This window comes from Motacilla alba, chromosome 5 (assembly GCF_015832195.1).
Source record: "Motacilla alba alba isolate MOTALB_02 chromosome 5, Motacilla_alba_V1.0_pri, whole genome shotgun sequence".
In the NCBI taxonomy this organism is placed as follows: domain Eukaryota; kingdom Metazoa; phylum Chordata; class Aves; order Passeriformes; family Motacillidae; genus Motacilla; species Motacilla alba.
Window position 1 is genome coordinate 2,269,706 of NC_052020.1, and position 20,557 is coordinate 2,290,262.

The 20,557-nt window shown below is 39.8% G+C and overlaps 1 protein-coding gene across 3 annotated transcripts in view; it reads right to left on the reverse strand.

Moving 5' to 3' along the window:
- Positions 1–20,557, reverse strand: part of NELL1 (neural EGFL like 1) — a 286,471-nt gene that overhangs the window by 224,989 nt on the left and 40,925 nt on the right. For all 3 annotated transcript variants that reach the window (XM_038139924.1, XM_038139923.1, XM_038139922.1), the window contains exon 5: positions 2,536–2,632. In XM_038139924.1, coding sequence (XP_037995852.1) covers positions 2,536–2,632 — 97 coding nt within the window. The remainder of the gene's footprint in view (positions 1–2,535; positions 2,633–20,557) is intronic.

Consider the following 20,557-nt stretch of genomic DNA (forward strand, 5'->3'; position numbering starts at 1 on the left):
TAATTCAGTCCATGACTCTGGGCTCTACCCACCCAAGACATCTCCCAGGACAGGAGGGATGCTGTGCTGCTGGCTGGCTGCTGCACCAGGAGCTCAGATTGGTGTATGTGGAGCAGTCCATACTCATTGCCCATGGCAGCTATGACATACAGTGGCAGTGTCATGCAGCAACCAATATTATATATACAGTTCAACAGTACAGACTGTTCTTATCCAAAAATCAAATCCCCTTGTGGTACACACGGTGTTTCCATGTCTCTCTGCATTACCCACCAAGTGGACCCAGGTCCTTGAGCAAAAACAATTCCTTGGAGGGGTTTTCCTTTGCTTGAGTTGCTCCACTCTGGAGTTACCGCCAACATTTTTCTTGCAAGTACTGTCACTTTATCAGAGGCCTGTAGATGTTCAGGAGTGAACTCCCAAAACTCTGGAGCAGAGAATTTCTCTAAATATAAGCCAAATTTCTCCCACATTCCATGACACTCATGATTATTCCCCCTCAGGGCAGATCTCTGAATGACACTCCTAGAAATCTCTGTCCTGACTCTCAACATGGTACTGTAGACCATACTGAGAAAACACAGCAGACATAGCAACAAGAACATGCTTTCCTTAACATCCAAATGAAATTACAAATTCACAAAAGCTGTTTTAACAGGCCTGAAGGAGGAAAAGGGGGTGAAAAGCTGTGGAAAACTATCCCTCCCTCACTTTACCCCACAGACTAGATATGATTATTAATGGACTCCCCACAGAAGAACCTGAGGTAAGGGTAGGAGAACAACACTGAACTCACATCCAAAATACTCTCATTGCCCTTGATGTTATCAAGTCATAAGCAGATATCATAAAGATCAGCAACAAAGTAATCCTGATCCCTCTCCCTCACTGAAGACCCTTGTGAGGGGCACATTAGGGAACAGACACAGGGTTAGGCACCACATCCCCATGAGCAAGCCAGGCAACATTGTGGTCAGTGCTCCACACCTAATACCACAGATGCTTAAAGCAAGTAAGTTATCCACCAGCACTGACTCTTGTTATTTCCACCCTTCCTGCCACACATTAGCCAATGATACCTGTCCTGGTTTAGGAATGGTACTCCCCAGTTCAGTATCCCCACCAAGACTCTCCCAAACCCCAGGCTGTTCTCTCTCCATCCCCCTTCCTCTACTCCTCCCCACTGTGGCAGGATGGAGTTGGAACTGGAGAAACAAAAGGTAAAGATCACAGGTATAGGTAGGCACAATTTACTGGAAAGAGTGGTGAGGTAAGAAAATTAACAGTATCAATATGAAGAACAAAAAGTACCAAAAAAAATTATTCACGCAACAAGCTTGCTTTTCCTTACACACATTTTCATGGCTCCAACACACATACAAAAATGCTAATTCTTTTTTAATGCTCTTATTTCCCTGCAGATCTCTGTTTACATTAAGGAAAATATATCTATTTTTTTATATGCTAAAACAGCGAAACAAATTGCTCTGAAAAAGATAGGGAAATCCTGCTGAGCATATAAATATACAGAAAGAGATGTGTACTCTTTACAAACTGGCAAAATCCCAAGTTTTTGCAACAAGAAACATAAAAAAGTAAGATTTCTGGAACTCTCAAGCAGGATTAAAAAAACACAACCAATTATATTTCTGCCCTGAAGAAAGTTAGTAAAATATTCAAGTACACATAAAGCAAAGTAAGGCACTTGTCAGCTTTCATTATGATCAATAAAAATGGTCAGCTCATTAGCATATCATTAGCTACCCTGCTGTTTCCAAAGAGTTAACACGTAGAAATATTAATTTACAAACATATAATACCCCAGAGTTCTGAGGCTCTGACTGCCTGCATAAAATAAGAATTTAAGATGAGCAACTCCAATGTAACTTCTTCCTTTTCCTATGTAGCTATAAACATATGTTTACCATCTGTGGAATAGTGGGAAGCAGCTGAGGTAAAAGACCAACAGCTGTAGGATAAAATAATACTATCAATTTCACTTCACAGTGACAGCTCAGCTGCTGGAGGATGAAATGCACGGTAGGTTCAGAGCAACCCTTAGACTATCATTTAAGTCAAAAGTTGGCTTTTACCTCTGTTTCACAATTTAAATTGCTAGCTCCTATGCTGAAGTAAGTTCAGCGTAATTGTCCTAGCTTGTTGGAAATCTGGGGACATCCTCAGAAAAGAAGCAAATTGTAAAATTGTCTTAGGAACTGACAGCTTCACATGGCAACCGAGTGGGTGGTAAATCACCTTGGCAACAAATCCATGCCCAGATTGAGGATAGGCAGATTGGCCTCTTGCTGCTCAATGGACTCCTTTCACAGACAAACACTCATACCGTGCCTTGTTATCCAAAACTGGAATAAATATCAGAAACTTTTACCTTGTAAACAAGCTGTTTACAAACTGTCCACAGTTCCTACCAAATTTCATGCATATCATGTTTCATGAATCCAAGGCAACTGATTGGAAGTACCTTGTTGACTATTATTAATTTCCTTCCTCACATGCCATTTCATATCTGCTTACCTTAAAGAAACCATGCTTCCTGTTTCTCTGTCCAAGCCATAAATTGCTTTCAGGTGTCAAATTCATTTCCGGGGGATCAATGACACGTTCATAAATCCTGTAGAGGGAAGACATTGCATTTACTTGAATTTTCTCTTTCCTCTGAAAACTTCATTGACAATATCAGATAACAATAAAAGATGGAAAGCAGAACCAAAAAATAAAACCCCTAAAAAATTTTCATTAAACACAGTATTTATCACTGATTGTGGTGAAGAACGTATATTACAACTTTAAAACTAAAAAAAAATTAAAATCACAACTATATGAAGACTCCATGAAATTGAAACTCTCCTTGTGCAGCTGTGCAGCACTAGACTAAAGAAATAACAGCGCCAGAATCCACCACAGTAGGGCAAAAAGATAAAATAGGACCATCTTAGTCTAAGGGATGTCTTTCAAAATCTAACCTAGAGAAAAAGGGCAATCACACACAAGATCCAACCAAATCCAACAACCCATTGAGGCTTTCAAACTGGTTAGAATTTTGAATTTAGATTTCACAAAAGAACTTTATGGCACTTCACTCCCTTTTTCATTTCCCCTCTACATCTGTGTCATTCATCCTTGTACATGGATCTTTCTCCCCTTGTTATTGGACTTCCTCAGGCTAGGTGCTCACTTGTGGTGCCTCTACTGCACATCCACCTTGTGTCTGTCACTAGCACAGGTCTGGCACAGAATGGGACTTCTTTATGTATGCCTGGTGACAGTGACAGCAAGTAATATGAGGTCCATAAGCAACCTTTATGTACTGCATAAACTTGCACATGACTGCAGCAATCTGCATACCAAATTTCTGAAATTAACTAATGAAAAAAATTTTTGTAACACAATTTTTAAATTAACAAAGTATTTGGAGTTCTAAAAAGGTTTTGCTCAGGGTTTTGTTTGTTTATTTTCAGAAAAGCTGTAATGAAATTTCCATAACAACTTTTCCAGGAACACACACTGCTATGATGATATCATCGTTTCAGAACATGAAAAATTCAAGGCCAGAGTTACTGATCCTGGGTTCTCATATTGCTATGTCACATCAGAGGGAGCCATGAACTTTCTGTTTCATAACAAAAATAGCATGCTTAATGAGAATTATGGAGGAGATGATGAAATCTATTTCTATTACTGTCCAGTTTACAGGGAGTATGCATTGCTATGTAATCACAGCAGTATGGCAGCTAAGAGACTCTGAGTCTGCCAAAACCCCTAGCTTAAAGAGGTGAAATAATCTGTAGTCAAATTGTTTTCCTTTCTTTAAAGCTATGGCTTTAAAACAAACATGAAAAACAAACACAAAGAAAAACAGAAATCGATCAACTGAACAATTACACACACGTGCTCCTGCCAGAGGCTCGCTAAGCGTTATCAGCGATTTTTCATGTTGCAAGTTGCCATGGGTATTGGGTTTGTATTGCAAGGGTTAGGCAGCAGGGGACTACAAGGGGGGCTTCTGTGAGAAGCTGCTAGAAACATCCCCCATGCCTGGCAGAGCCAGTGCCAGCTGGCTCCAGGATGCATCCGGCGCTGGCCAAGACTGAGTCCCTCACTGATGGTGGCAGCACCTTTGGAATAACCCTTTGAGAAGGGAGAAAAGTTACTGAGCAACAGCAATTCCATCTAGGGAGATGACTGAGAACATGTGAGAGGAGCAGCTCTGCAGACACCCAGGTCAGTGCAGAAGGAGGGGGAGAAGATGCTCCAGCGCAGGAGCAGAGGTTCCATGGGGAGGCAGGTGTTCCCCTGGAGGGCCATTCCCCATCCCCCTCTGCACCATCTGTGGGGACGAGGAAGAGGAATATAGGAGTGAAATAAGCATGGGAAGAAGAAAAGGCGGGCGGAAGGTATTTGGTTTTACTTCTCATTATCTTACTCTGATTTAGCTTAACAAATTAAACAAATTTTCCCAAGTAGTCTGTTTTGCCCTCAGCTGCAACAGGTGAGTGATCTCTCCCTGCCCATATCTAGAGCCACAAGCCTTTCATTATCTTATTTTCTCCCTTTTCCAGTTGGGAAGGGAGTAATGGATTGGCTTTGTTGGGCACCTGGTATCCAGCCAGTGTCAAATCCACCGTATCACAGTATTGGAAAATTCATTTATTTGCAGAGGCCTAGAATAACATCCCAGTACTAAAGAACAACTAGAAAGATTTACAAAGTTATGTTAAACTACAGAGTCCTATATTTCACCCACTTTTGCTTATCAAAAAAAGGAGTAAACCATTTGCCAAGATGAAGTAGAAGCAATATATAACAAAATCAAAGTCTAACATTACTTTTTTTTAAAAGAAACAACAAGAAACATCTCAAACCTAAGAACAAAAAATATGAAAATTACAGCTTAAGAATGTGAGTACAGGAGTCAGAAGACTTCTTGTAATATTCATCATTTCGTTGCTAAAGTTTATTATAATTATCATCAGCCCTAACTCATCACATTTCATGCGCATGATGCATTCAGAGCTCTAGGAAAATTCTATCTCTACTATTTAATTAGGTCTATCTATAAAATTACCATGCTGAGCTGTTTTACCTGCCCAAACCACAGAACAAGCTGATATTCTTTTAAAGCAGGTTTTGAGAATTACAGGATTCTTGCATGCACTGTCTCTATCAATAATTTAAAGTCTAAGTAGAGGCTTTCTGTCTTACCTCATGCAAAATTGAATTACACAAATGCAAAACTACAGCAAAATACTGAATGAGAAACAAAGAATTGACATGGTCCTTGAGCATAAACTCCTTGAGAGCATGTGCACTGAACTGCTCTATCATATTAGGAATTTATCTTTGCATATATAGCATAGCTTTACTCATGATTTTGGTTAATAATGCCCTCACAGGAAAATTCCTCATCTCATGAAAAGGCAAATTGATATTCAATAAATAACTTCATTTCCCCTATTATATAAAATCCCTGTGCTGACCAGGTTCAAAAACACTACTTATGGAAGAATATTTGATTTTTATTCACCTGACCTAGTTAAAGTTGATAAAAGAATTCCACAATATCTATCTGCAATTGCATATTAAAAAAAAATCAAAACCTGACACTGTTATATGACAGTTCAACAATAGGAAGTTATGAAGACAAATCAGAGACAGGCTAATGTGGCTTATCTTGTCTTTTCTGATGATTTAACACTCTTTCAACCTATGTGGACAGGGCTGTAGTCACCTTATTTCCAGTCTCTTCACAAAGGGCCATTCATAAGACACAAAAGCTCAAGATTGCCCATATTCCTCTACTCTTCTACTCTAATTCAAATTACATTTATGAAGCAGGCATTTACCTTAAATCAAGGGGTTCATTAAGGTTATTTTGTGCCTTACTCCACATATGTCGACATGGCTGGTTTGTTTTCCTTAGATCTGCCTATGAAGTAACAGGCTTAGAAGTCAAGAGAGGGCATGAGATGTAGATCAGTCCTTGATTATCTTTTTATGCCAAAAGATGTTTTGGTTGACACCATCTGATTTACAAACTAGGTCAATTTATTTTATTATTGTATACTGTTAAACATCATCAGAAAAAAAAAGCCTGGCAAGTATACACACAGCATATTACTAGTCCTGTAAGCCCCTCTATACTCTTGGGAAATGGAAAGGTGGAAAAGCACATCAGTTAAAAAAAAATTAAAACAAGAAAAAGAAACCCCAAACAAACAAAATATCCACATTAAGCTTCCACATCACTCACTTTCCCTTACTTTCTGGGCTGAGGTGTGCCACCTTCTTTGGCTTTATACCCATGTGACCAATATTCTGTATTTGGCATATGAATAGGTAAATTATGCACTTCAGCTTATGAAGTGCTGGTCTAGAGCTCCTTGGAGACCAGTGTCCAGCACATTTGGCTTTGATACCAACACAGAGAAATGCACAATACACTTCACAAGAAAAGGAATGCTCAGAAAGGAGACTCAGGGGAACTGTGGTCACTAAAACTGCTGCAGACTGAATAGCCCCTCCAACATGAGGAGACCCAGGTCTCCAGGTTAATGGAAGCTCTACTACATACTTCAGGCTTCCAGATTTATGATTGCTGCATTCACTTTCCAAGAGAAAACTTGATTTGCCCCTACTTTATGCCAACATATTTCAAAGAAGAAAACTATAAAACCAGGGTAACAGAACAATGAACCAATCCTACTGTTTTGAAATGTTCATGCTCAGAATACATTCAGTAACCACTGATCCATTTAGCAAAATACAGTAAGAAATACACCAGTTAATACACCTGTTAATCACTAAATACCCAAATATTCTTGTGTTTTGTATCTATATCTCTACCCTGTCTGCATGCTACGATTTATTAAGTAGTCTTGTGCAATCATCAGAATCACCTCTCTCAAGGACACATTTCAAACAAGCGCCTCTGCCATAATGAAGATGATAGGCAGAAAATAGAGAATCAATAAAATAATCAGTGTACTCCTGAAAGGAGACATATCTAAAATATTTGCATCCTAATACACACACCCACATCTTGCTCTGCATAGAGGAAGAACTTCTCAAGAAATCAAGCTCTGTTGGACAAGGAGACAGCTCCCTTCCATGTACTCAATATAAATTATTTTTAGCATCTTTGTAATGTGTAACTGTACAATGGTATAATGATATACATCTAATATAGAATGGTAGAACAGGAAAATGTCCTCATTCTATACATGAGTAGACTGAAACAGGGACACATTAACCAACATCACAAAGACAGCGTCTCTACCCAAGATCTAAGCCTTTAGACTGGGCATGACTGAAGCTTAACTGCCTCTCATACTGGGTCACACTCCCTCTGGAAAAAAACATGACACAGAATTGTCTCCTGCAATGAAGATGATTTCTTACACACAACTTCTATAAGCAGAAGTTAACACTTTATTCCCACTTTTTGTGGAGATGCAGCTCTACATCATACATACAGTATTTGCCATGCCAGATGCATTTTTGAAACTGCTGAAATATTTAGCAGAACATGAAAATAAACTTTGAAAATAAACTAAACATTAGGATACATCAGCCAACATGGACTGATCAGGAGGAGCCACTGCCTAAAATTCTGAACCATAAGATAGACTGCAACTCAACAGTCACTACAAAGCAGCACATAAAATCATGATATTTTCAAAATCCTCCGTAGTAGGCTACTAAAATAGGAACATTCCTTCTTCTATTTGCAGGCTGGCTATGAAAACCCTGAGATTAGCTCAGGGTTAGCGTTGGTTAGAGCATGGTGCTAAACTATACCAAAGTTGAGGGCTTGATCCTCGCATGGACCATTCATTACAGAGCTGGACTTGTGGGTCTCTTCCAGCTCAAAATATTGTCTGAAATTAGTGAACAGCACAGCTCTGAACTGCATTAAACAGGCTTTAAACAGAGATTTAGACTGTGAGGGTATAAAAGACATGGGGTTCCTTTGTTTGGGATCCCTCCTCAGAGGGAAGCTCTAAATTTCCATGTAGAGAACAGGTGTTGAATTCATCACACTCAATTTTAAATGTCTCAAAAGTTCATACCTACAGAGGAGCTAGTTCTCTAGACTCATTTAATAAAGAGACATAAGTGTTTCTAGGGTGTGATTCATCTTACAGTAAATTATTCACTCTCTAAAGGCCCCTCCAACAGCTGCACAGGAGCCCTTCCTGACATCAGGGTGAATCATCAAAACAGATTTTTGCAATTCAAAGCCTGATGCTCAAAAATTACACTCTCCTGCAACCATTCATTACTCTGTATACAACCATCTGGATCTTCAGATCCTTTAAATACACTGAAGGGCATAGAAAAGTTCTGTTCATGGCAGTCTTTGAAACAGCACTCTCAACTTCTGTAAAGAAAGTCAGAGAAGGAAGTTCCCTATGTTTTGCATCAATCTTTTCCCTAATCGAATTTGCAGAGGTGTGGACCACCTTTGACCCTTGCTATCATCTCCAGCTGAGCCTGCAAAAACAAAGTACACCTCTGAAATAGCAAATGAGGCCTCCTAACACAGCCCATTGTATAAAAACAACCAGCTGCTTCAAAACGTTTGCCCGACACGTTCTCTGAACCCACTTCCATAGAGAAATTGATTGCTTATTCCTAGAAATTGATAGCTACTTCCTAGTGTTAAGATACAGTATTGGCACTTGTCTTTATATCTATACTTCCAAAGAGATTAAGAATTTATTTTAAAAATAAATATTAAGATATCTTTACATATTTCTCTTTCAACTCATTTTCTATATGCTTCCCTATGAAAATGTGTCAATACCAATGTGATTGGATTTTCTTGATATTGTTTACAGATAGGATGCATCACTTGACATGTATCTAGCTCTGGAGCAACTTCAGCTGAATTATTCATTCCATTTCCAGTGTTTTGTTTCAGAAAAATAAACTTCCTGAGGGAAATTTAGATTTTTTTTTTTTTTTTTGGTGCTATCTCCTCTGCCATAGTATAGGAGTTCACAATCATTTAACAGAGAAAAGCAATTTAGATTAAAATCTTGGGGTATGAGGGAAGCCTTTTCTTATTAAATTTTGAATATACAATAGTAACTGCCAACCATTTAATCAAGTTATTGTTCAGCTCTGGGAGAAAAAAAAATAGGTGTCCAATAATAGCATACGTCAGGTAAAAGACTCAAGAGTGCATGCTCAGTTTACATTCTCTTCAAGGTCTGTCACCCAAATGATTTCATTGATTTTCCTGTATAATCACAGAGACAAAGTTAACGTACTCTGTTTTTCACTTTAAGTATTCCAAATACAAATCTAAATTTAAAAATAAAATACATCTAAATAAAATTCTATTTTAAAAATCTCTTTTTTTCATTCAAGAAAAATTCAAAGTAACTAACAAACAGGAGGAAACTACACAAATGCAAGTGAAGATGGTCACACAGAGAATGTTTTCACTGTCAGGTTTTGGGGGTTTACCCTCCACACATCAATTGTGTAAGGGTGAATTCACAGAGATATTATCTGCCTGTGCGGGACATTCCTTACAAAATATATTACACTCCTCAGTTTCCTACAAACTTCTCCATTAATTTTATCAGAATTTCTTAAGCACTAAACTAAAACAAATCATTCTTATAGACTCAAAGTAGAGGACTGGACCCATTGTATGACACAGCAGTGGCCCCACAAAGGGCGGAAACGCATCTGTCAGAGCAGCCTCTATGGCAACTTTCATCTGGAGAAAATCTACCTGAGGTAGATTCCAACACCTTTACAAACAAGGTCATTATTATGAACTTTACTTGCAAATGACAAAACAGATACAAATGCCTCCTGACAACAACAGTGTAAAGAGTACCTAAGCCCTAACAGCCTGTCTACAAGGCTTCAATGTTTAGCCATCTTCATACAACAAAAACAGCACTTCTGAAAGTGTGAAAAATCCAGAAAATAGGCTGAGTCAGACTCCAAGCAGAAATAGAAATTTGGCCATTTGCTTAGGATTGTCAAGAGTTATACAGAAAAAAAATATATGCCAAACTATGAGGTCAACTGTATCTTACATGTGATGGATCCAGAGTAGGGGTTTTAGTGTCAAGACAGCTGGTTTGATACTCAAACAGTTATCACATTTCTCAGCTTAGGCAACTGCTGCTTTTGGCTAGGACAGAGCTCATTTGCTTCAAAGCAGTTGGCATGGTGCCCCGTGCCGGATTTGTGACCAAAAAGCACGGGTGTTTTAGCTGATGGTCAGCAGGGCTTGCACCGTGCCAGGGCCTCTTCTGCTCCTCACACTGCCCCACCAGCCAGGGGCTAGGGGCACACGAGAGCCTGGGAGGGGACACAGCCAGGACAGCAGAGCCCAGCTGACCCGAGGGATATCCCATGCCACATCACATCACACGTAGCAACACAAGCTGGGGGAAAACACAAAGGGGACGGGGATGTTTGGAACTACGGCATTTGTCTTCCCTAGTAACCCTGGTGTGAGACAAAGCCCTGCTTCTTCCAGGAAAACAGCCAAACACCTGCCAGCTGATGGGAGATGTGAATTCATTCTTTATTTTGCTTTGCTTTACCTGTTAAACTGTCTTTATTTCAACACACCTTTCATCCCCACTGCACTTGCATCCTTCCGAATCCCTTCCCCATCCCACTGTAGAGGCAGCAGCTGTGTGGTGCTCAGCTGCCTAAGAGCACTAAATCACACCTTTTTCTTTTAGGTAAAGCTGAGCTCAATAGCATGTGGCTCCTGGCCCTGGCATTGCCCTTAAAACTCGCACATAATCTACAGGTAGCAGGAGCACACAGGAATACTTGCCACAGGTTTTGGTGAACATAGTATTTTTTTGCCATATTCAGCAGAACTTAAGGTGGTGTCTAGGTCAAAAGAATTCTTCCTTGGAAGTGCTGAGGTGAATGTCATCTACATATTCAGACTTTTCTTACAAAAATCAATATGCTCAACTTCTATGGATTTATGTGAATCCAGGACTTTAAACATCTCCATACAGAGCTGAGAGCCACATAGATCAAATGCCACTTTTCAAACAAATATCTCACTCTCCAAAGGCATTTTAGCATCTCTTTATCACTTGTGAGCAACTATCACTATCTGGCTACCAGAGCATAAACCACAAAGCACCAGGGTTTTTATGATGCAAACAAGTATCCACTACAGTCAAGGAGACAAATACACTTATAAAAGAGGACAATACTAAAACTCACGGGGTCCCTAAAAGACCTTTAACCTCAGCAAACTTTGAAGCTCAGGTTCTAAACCAGAACACTGAATAAAGCAAACTGTTAACAAGAAAGCTAAAAGCACAGCACACTCATTTGTTACCATACCAAGTATACCAAAAGCCCATCTCAGATGAACCAAATGTTCAGAGTATTTCCCAGATGCAAAATATCATCAAACCTAGTCTGAGCAATTAAAAGCAGACTCTAGAAATAAGAGGAAGAAATTAATTCAATGGGTTCTTTCAAGACATAAAAAGAAGAAAAGCTCCTCTCCCACAAATTAAACAAGAAACCCTTAGAGCAAGATACATCTGAGATAAAAAACTGAATTAGAATATCTATGAAACAAGTAGTAGCCAATTAAGCCTATCTTACAATCAGAAAGCAGAAGAGAAAGAATATGCATCAAAATGTGCACAAATAAGGTCTTGCAGCAAAAGGAACCCCAAAATAAAATGCTATCAGAACAAAGAGGTAAAACCATGATTAAATGACTAATGCCATCTCTATTTTGTCATGAATTAAAACCATGATTAAATGGCTAATGCCATCTCTATTTTGTCATGAAAATTCTAAAAAAAAAAAAAAATCTAAGATTGCTTTTGGGGTTTATTGCAAGGCATTTATTGAGTAAGAACAGGCAGTTCTGAAACTCTGCTTCTATTCCATCTGCCTGCCACAGAGGGATGTGCTGGTCTCTGACCCAAGACCACAGATCTTCACTCTGGCAGTTACAGAACCTGAGGCATGATAAGCCTTTACAGCTTTGGAACAGCCCCTCTTCACAAAATATATGCAGCCTTTGTCTTTCCTTTTGTTTTCCCTTTGTCTCAGGCTCCTCTCAACCCCAAAGTTGATTTATCTAGTACAATAAGATAGGTGCAATTGTGAAAAGAACGAGGCTTTTGATTTCAACTCTTTCTGCACTGCTACAAAAGCTAAATTTAAAATTCAGTCAGCCACAAGAAACCTTTTTACTAAACAGCTTCTTCCTCCCTTCCAAAAACCACATCTGCTGAGAAGTTAATTGCTTTACAGGGTACCTTGTCACAGGATCATCTCATCAAGGGGCTCATGTCATCACTGGAGGATTTGTATGTAATCATAAAATAACCTCATCCATATTCCAGAGCCAATTCACTGCAGTGAGGGAAGGCAACTGCAGGCTGAGGATGGCAGGCTTTGCCTTTGCTGCCACACTCATGCCAGGGCCCTCTCCTGTCTCAGCACTGTGCAGAGGCACTCAGCTCTCCCTGGAGCTGCCGCTCCTCCTCCCCATTAGCCACTGCCTCTGTAATATCAATTCCATGGCCTCATTCTCTGCTTCTCAGTTCTTCCTGCAGGTTCTTCCAGTAACCCACATCTCCCTTTTCCCATGGTATTTTCCAACTGCCCAGTTTAGTCTAGGTTGTTTGAAAGATAACTTTACAGTCCCTCCACAAATAACTAATTGGCCATGACTGGGGAGGTGTATGAAACAGATAGTAAACATAGAACAAGCCATTATATTGACTCTAAAATTAAATTTAGATGGAAACTGCCAGCAGACAGGCAGAAAAGTACTCTGCAGGGACAGCACATTTCTCACAACATCTGACACACTGGGCAGGTGAAAGTATGGTTCTGCTCAAGTCAGTGAGAGTTCTCAATGCAGACTGCATTGGGTTGTTCCCCAGGGATACTGCGTGGCAAATCTTTCAGACAAGTTTAAGGTAAGTAGCTGCTGGGACAGAGAAAAATTCAGTTTGGGCTGAAGAAGTCCAAGTTGCCTTAGTTAGCGCAGTGGTAGTTATTAGTTATTTGCTTTCACTACTGATGTGCTGAAGAGGATGCCATTAAAACTGCAGCCCAATTAAGTAATGCAGTTTCCACTGATTCTTTCATTTTCATTTACTGCCTGGTTTCATATACAAGGACAAGTTATAGGACTGCCAATTGCATGTTGTCTTACTCCTGTGCCAAGGATCAAACCACCAACTTCCTCCTTACTGTTTCTTCGATGTATCCTTCCATTGGCAAGACAGATCACAACAAGGATTCTTCATATCATTAAAATATTTAAAGTGGAAGAGGAAGCTAATATCTGAATTTTTTTCCCATTTAAAAAAAAAAACAAAACCACACACACCACCAAAAACCTACACCAACCAGCACCCTAAGCACTTATATGTGCAGAAATGGAACTCACAGAAACACTTTGCCTTCTGAAGCATGAGACTGGACTGCCTTTGCCATTGGCACATTGGCCAAGCAGCTCACACCCGCAGCATTGAAGCAGGAAAACTCTGCTGTCCCCACGCTCAGCACTGAGCCTCCCTGACCCCCTTACATACTGCAGGGCCAGCCAAACACCACAGAGGCCTGGCTGGTCCTGCTCACACACCACTGCTGCAATGAGACCCATGCCACTGCCTCAGAGCCCCCACCCCGGTGTTTCCAAGCCTTGACACCTTGCACCTCTGAGCACCCCACATGCCTCCAGCTCCTCACAGCCAAGGAACAAATATGACTGATCCTGCACCACTGCCCTTAAGAGTGCTGTCAGTTTTGTGTCACCAAATCATGAAATAATGAAAGCTGTCAGGTTCTGGGGTATTAAGAAATTCAATCAAGCAGACTCTACCTCCCTGCAGCCAGCTTGAGGATTTTGTAAAGACTGTATTCCTAAAACAATTACCTTCTCGGTAACAGTGCTAAACTGCCAAAGAAAGACACCTCAAGTATTAAACCACTTCATAAAACACTGGGCTGGTTTCACAGCCCTCAGCAATCTCAGCCCCATTTGCTCAATCGCCCTCAAGCCCCACCATATTCAGAGGGTTTCAGATCTTTTGGAAAGGCTCTGTACTATTTGCTACATGAAGACTCGGGTCTCAAGTCTGCTGTTGGATAGTTCAGAGGGGTTCTCACCTGTTCTTTGGCAAAGATCTAAAAGTATTTAGCTAGAATTGGGCTATCATTTTCTCAATTCAGCTCCAATATTATCCTATGTGACTTGTAGTTCTAAACTCCAGAATTAAGCTAACCACTTCAAATGGAAGAGTTCATTTATTTCTTAGATCTCAGTTAATCTGTCTGGCTGGGGCAAGATAATTGTTTTTACAATCTGAAAGGAAAAAGCTCAAAACATTTGCTTTATCTGGCTGACTCTTAAATTACTGTGATCACCTCTCTCTGCATATGACCCCCACATCAATAAATAAAGAAGAAATAGAGCCGAGTAACAGGAGACTTCTCCTGAAAAAAATTCTCAGAAAAATATTCAAGTACATTTCAAACCGTGCAAGCTAAATTTTCAGAGACTTCTCTTGTAACTAACCACACCAATTTAAAGACTTATTGCTTTTAACATTAAAAAATGTCTACATGTATACTGGACCAATATAAAAATATTTGAGAATTTGGTAATACACCTAGTCACACACTTTTGGAAATTACTAAACCATCTGAGGCTTGCCAGTCTTGATTTAAGATAATTTCCTCTACCATTATCCTTCCTCCCTCTCTGACACACCCAGAGCATAAAAATAAAAGGAATGCAAGATGAAAAGGGTAAAGCATAACACAATATTCCTGTCCCATTGAAGCCATCAACCTGTCTACCAACATCTACAATTCACCAGAAAGCACCAAAAGTCCCCAGTTCTGACCAGGGGGAGGGGGGACCAAAACCATTCTTGAGTCTATATTCAGCAGAATATTGAGCTTTGCAGGTACCAAACTCTGGCTCCATGGGTCCCTAAAACTCTGCCCCGAGCTCCTATGGAAGACCCTTAAACAAACTCTTGGAGAATGACTTCTGACATCAGCAGCAGCTGGATCAGCTCTCAAAAGGAGCCCAAAGCAGATGCAGATTCCATGCTGAGCAGGAGCTTGTGCTGAAGCTCAGTGCCCAGGTACCTGTACAAGTGATTTCTGCCTTCTGGGGGTGACCAAAGGGTCTAAGACAGGTAGGAAGAGATATGGATTGTTACCTTTCTTTTCTCCAGTACTTTTTCAGGACTTACATAAATACTCATGCATTCTCACAATTCTCTCAATGCAGTATACAAAGGAGTTCAAGTTATTTTTTGGAGATTAAAAAATAAATTTTCATCGTAATTGGGGACTAGTTTAAAACATATCATTCAGTCTTTGGTCACACCCATCCCACCATTCTGCTGATGCATTAGTTATTCAGTGAAAAACCCTAGCTATTTAAAAGCTTCTTTAAAAAGAAAATAATGCTGACTGTATCCTCAACATTTCCTTGCAGTTAACTGTAATGATAGAGACTGATGGCAGCTGATGTGGTATGCCAGCTGGAGATGTCCCTCATGCTAAACATTTTACAGCCTTTCTGCCAAACAAAAGAAAAAACTAGTAGGTGACAATCAACCAGTCCACAATACCACCGTTCTGAAGTTGGGTGCACCCATGATGCAGAATTACATCACTCTACCCAAGTAACCATTTCTCTGACAGCTTTTGCTACAGCTTGGAGAGCAGAGAAGCAATCTAGGTCACAAACTCATATTCAAATAGTGAGACTAAATTACCTAGCTGCATAGCACTGCCACCACACCATTTTCCTTCTCAAGAGAAGGTGTTTTACAGTAACTAAAGCAGCAAATCCCTCTTTTAAATACATCCCTTAAACTTCTTTAAATTTATTACACTTTAATTAAAGTCACAGAACTTTGTTTAGATCAGTTGAAAACCTTGGGTTGGCAACCAGGATATCTAATGTATAAGAACTCGGATGTCTTGGATTCCCATATTTGGAGGACGTTAATTTATTTATTTTTCCAATTAAAAAGTTCTCACTGCTCATGCATTTTTTATTCCCTAATGTGCTGTTCTAACATAAAAGAAGCAGACAACATGTTTTTTCAGTTGGAGACTACTTCCAAGCCTGCTCCAGTTTTATAATCTATTCTCTTATGCTCTTACCAACCCCCTCCATTAAACAGCTATGAATATCCATCAAAACCACAGGCTGTATTCACAGCAAAAGGCACTCCAGCACAGATTTTCACTGGAAGAACATTAATTTTTTCATCAAAACACCTTTCTCTCCCTTCTATGCCCACAGAGTTCAAGTAAAAGAAGATAGATACTGTCTGAATAGGTGAGTACCTTTGTAGCAATACGGCTGATGATAAATAAAACAAACAAACAAAAAGAATAAATAAAATACCTTTCAGGCTTACCCCTCCAGATTAATCAACTACACTGAGAACAACTTGGAATTTCTATTTTGCAAACAGATTTTCGATAAATACATTTTGATACACTACCTGCCACCTCCTAAATTGTAGGCTCCACGCTATTACCTCACTCTTCTCAACACCATTAAATGCAACATATTTCTGTGCTGTTACTGTCATAAGGGACAAACATCCCAGTGGACAGTCAGGTGCCATGGGAAACAATACAGACTCTACAGCTACAACTCGTTCCCAGAGAAAACAAAACAGTCCTACAGATATTGTAGGACTTGACAGCCTTTTGGGGTTGCAAATCTCCCGACAGCACGGGTATGAACAGAGGCCCAAGCTGAACAGCATGGCAGAGTTAATTTGATCATACACACATATATATAAATATCTGTTAGTACTTCTGGTTATTTAAGGACAATGATGCTGCTGCTGTAGCTGAATCTAAACATTCACCAGAAAATCCTTGACAACCCCTTTTTCCCTAGAGCAGGGAGGCACAGATCCTACCAAAAGCAGGAAAGTTAATTTCCATGTCACTTTGAGCACAGGTTTTACTTGTGCATCAGTAGTACATTTATCATTAATGGCCTTTTCATTTTTCTAAGCCTTCAGAACCTTACCAGACTGTCAAATGCATGTTAGCAAGTGCACCCACAGCTTCTCATGTCAGTTTTCTGAGATATCCCTGGCTAGAGGTTACTATCTAGGACAAAAGCTCTTTAAGTCATTAAGGAGAGTCCAGTGATGTTCAACAGGTTTCTAGTCTGGACTTCAAGGTATCTTTTTTCTGTCCCATGAAGTTGAGTTGAGAAATTTGGGGCTCTTCAGCCTTAGGAAAGCTCCTTGCTTCTAGCACCTTCTAGCACCTCCAGTTCCTAAAGGGGCAAGAGGAGAACTGGAGAGGGACTTTGGACAAGGAAACAAAGTGATAGGACAAGGGAAAATGGCTTAAAATCAAAGTGCAGTGGGTTTAGATTGGATAAATAGGAAGAAATTCTTCACTGTGAGGCCCTGGCATAGGCTGCCCAGAGAAGCTGTGGCTGCCCCATCCCTGGAAGTGTTCAAGGCCAGGTTGGATGGGGCTTGGAGCAACCTGGGATAGTGGAAGGCATCTCTGCCCATGGCAAGGGATTGGAACAAGATCATCTTTAAAGGCCCTTCCAACCTAAATCATTCTATGATTCCTGAGTCAGCAGTTCCAAGCTCTAACATCAAACTCAGCTACAATTCCCACTCCTTGCTCTCGAAGGAGCATTAAAAGGAGCCAGTAAGATGCAGCAGGAGCTGATTTCAAAAGGACCTGTACTTGGGCAAATAAACCTCCTTTGATACATATGCTTCCCCCTCCATATGACATCTCATTAGAACAGAGACAACTGCACTGTTTTAAAGGTGATGTTTTAAAGCACTACAGGTCTCTGCAACTTCCCAAGTACTTTTCCCTAGCCTACCGAGGTCTGAAAAACAAAGCTGACTTTGCTTTGACATTTGTTCTTGATTATCTTTTGGATTCAATTCAATTTTACAAATCAGAGTAATGTGGGTGATAGGGCTGGGAAGAGAAAAAGTAGATTTGACTATCGGTTTACAAAATAAAAGCTTCTTCTCCAAGGCTTTCTGATCAACTGCAGTTCTTGGAGGCCAGAGTATCACAGTATGAATCCTGTAGCAAAACTAGGTTGCGACTGGATATTTTTCCCAATGCAAGCACTTGCAATGCACTCTCAGGTACAGATTACCTTTAGTAACACTGCATTCACAAATCGTTTGCTCACAACAGCCTTCCAAATATATAACACATTACCACAGTCCTAAACAAAAGAAATAATGCATTTATGCAAATTCAGGTATGTCTGTAAGGAAGCCATGTTGCCAGCCCCTAAAGAAATACAGTAGAAATTCAAGTCATTAATTTTGGCAGGCAATTTTTTTTCTTTTCCCTCTTTGTTTTGCTGGCAAAAAAGTAAACAAAAAGCTGAGAACTTTAACTAGATAGGTACACAGGAAGCTAAAGTCTTGTTCTGATTACACCAAACCTCTGCAGGAGGTGGGACAGGTGAATATACTGACTGCACTCATATCCTGTTTCTCTTGTTCATTCAAATCTGCAGAAGCATCACTTCTCATTGGGCATCCTGAACTTTGCTGAGAGCCAGACTAGAACAGTGACATTTACACGTAGAGTCCACAGCTATTCACATGGGACTCCGCTCACACTTTCAGCTGCAGCTTCCCTAACACTAACATGAAGAAGGCTTAGGGTTTTCAGTAGTGCTCAGAAGTACCCCTCACTGACTTGCTCTTCATTTTCAAAGCTTCGACATATATTGCACTGTCTAAGAAAATTCCATGATAAAAAAGACGTTGACTCTTTTTCTGAGTGCAAAGATATAAAGGGTTTTAAGTTTTAATCAAGGTAACACCAACATTCACAAAATTCTCTAATTAATTCAACAGTGATGCTACAGCTGACTCAGGAACTTAGACTTCCCATTTTTTTTCCCCATCTCATTTAAACTTCTACTATGATCTGTCCTCAAGTCATGCTTTCAGAACTATTTCCATTACTCTTCCACAGGAGTTGTCATAAAACACCACAATACACAGCCATATACAGACATTTCAGTACATATTTATGCCAGAAGCAACCTTAGGATGCACCACCTTAAGGGACACCGATAGATGGATCAGCCCTGCTCTAGGGCTAACTGACAGAGATGGCTGGACATATCAGTCACCTCATATGACAGCACAGCTCATTCCATAATTGTATTTATCTATTTCTGCTTGTTACTGTAAAGAAAATCAGGTCACAACCATGACTCCGTGCAGTTCTTCTGTCCCTGGAAAGAATTCTGCACCAGATAGTCATTTTGTGTTGTCTCCATTTTAAATGCTGTACAAGAAAGCAGCCAGCTAAACAATCTGTTAAAAAGAGTCTTGCCAAAACACATTTGCTGTTAAAAAAAACCAAAGTAGATAACAAAGAACCTGTCCCAAAACCCAGTATGTCAGTAAACAAAGAAAAAAGCATTCTGTTGAAAGCAAAGAAATAGTATAACAGATAAATAATTGGAACATAAATAAATCAAATTACTGAAATAAAGAGAATCTTTGCAAACTGTAGATTTCATGCCCCAATGAACTTAAAATTACTCTCAGCATGTAACTGCTTCTAAGGTCCAAATAAGGTCCAATAAGTAACATTCCTTCAGATTAGATTTTTCAGTAGTTAATGGAGTTGCAGAAAATGGTTGTAACATTCCTCTCAAAACAGTATCTCATAATTACTTGGGTCAAAATTCAAACTTTTTCAAATGTTCCTTTAACTCCTGTAAGACTCATCTGGCTTCATTCTGCCTGTCTGAACAAAATGAAGACTTCCAAAAAAATATCTGCTATCATCACTCAATCCATTTAAGTGCCATGATCCCAAAATGCATATGCTGATCCTCTCACTGAACATAAGGATTTTTTCCCTTCATTTTGGTGCAATAAGATACAAAAGCAATGGTTTGTTTTCCTCATTCATAAAGACTATTATCAAAGTCCCAGTTTCAAGCTCTTTGAAGTTCTTCCTCATCAGTTGCTATGTCTGAAGTCTACAGCACATTGTGAGATCAAGTCCCAAGGCAAGAGAGATTCTAGGTTTGCTGATTTTCATTCCCTGAAATCCTAGCAATATGCCATCTCACAGCCTTCACAACTTCTAATGGAAAAGACAGAATACCCTTCAGAAAACAAAAAACGCTGGATCCAGTTGTGCAAAAAAAAAGCTTCCAGGTTTCTCAGAAGTTTCCAAATGCGGCAGCACATGGAAAAATCAGTAAAAACTACATTGTCTGATTATGCAAAATAAAATTAAAGTGTCTCTGATGCATCTATCTTTCCTTCAGGTTCTCAGGTATGCTGAGTGAAGCAGTTCACAACAGAACAGACTGCACACCCATCCATCACACTTAAATGCAATCACTGGCAAACATAACTGCTCAGCTACTGCCTAAACTACGGAGATGCATTTAATACTCCCCCATCAGCAATCAACCTTTTCCACATTTGTTCATAATCGCAATGAATTGTTCCATTGTAAT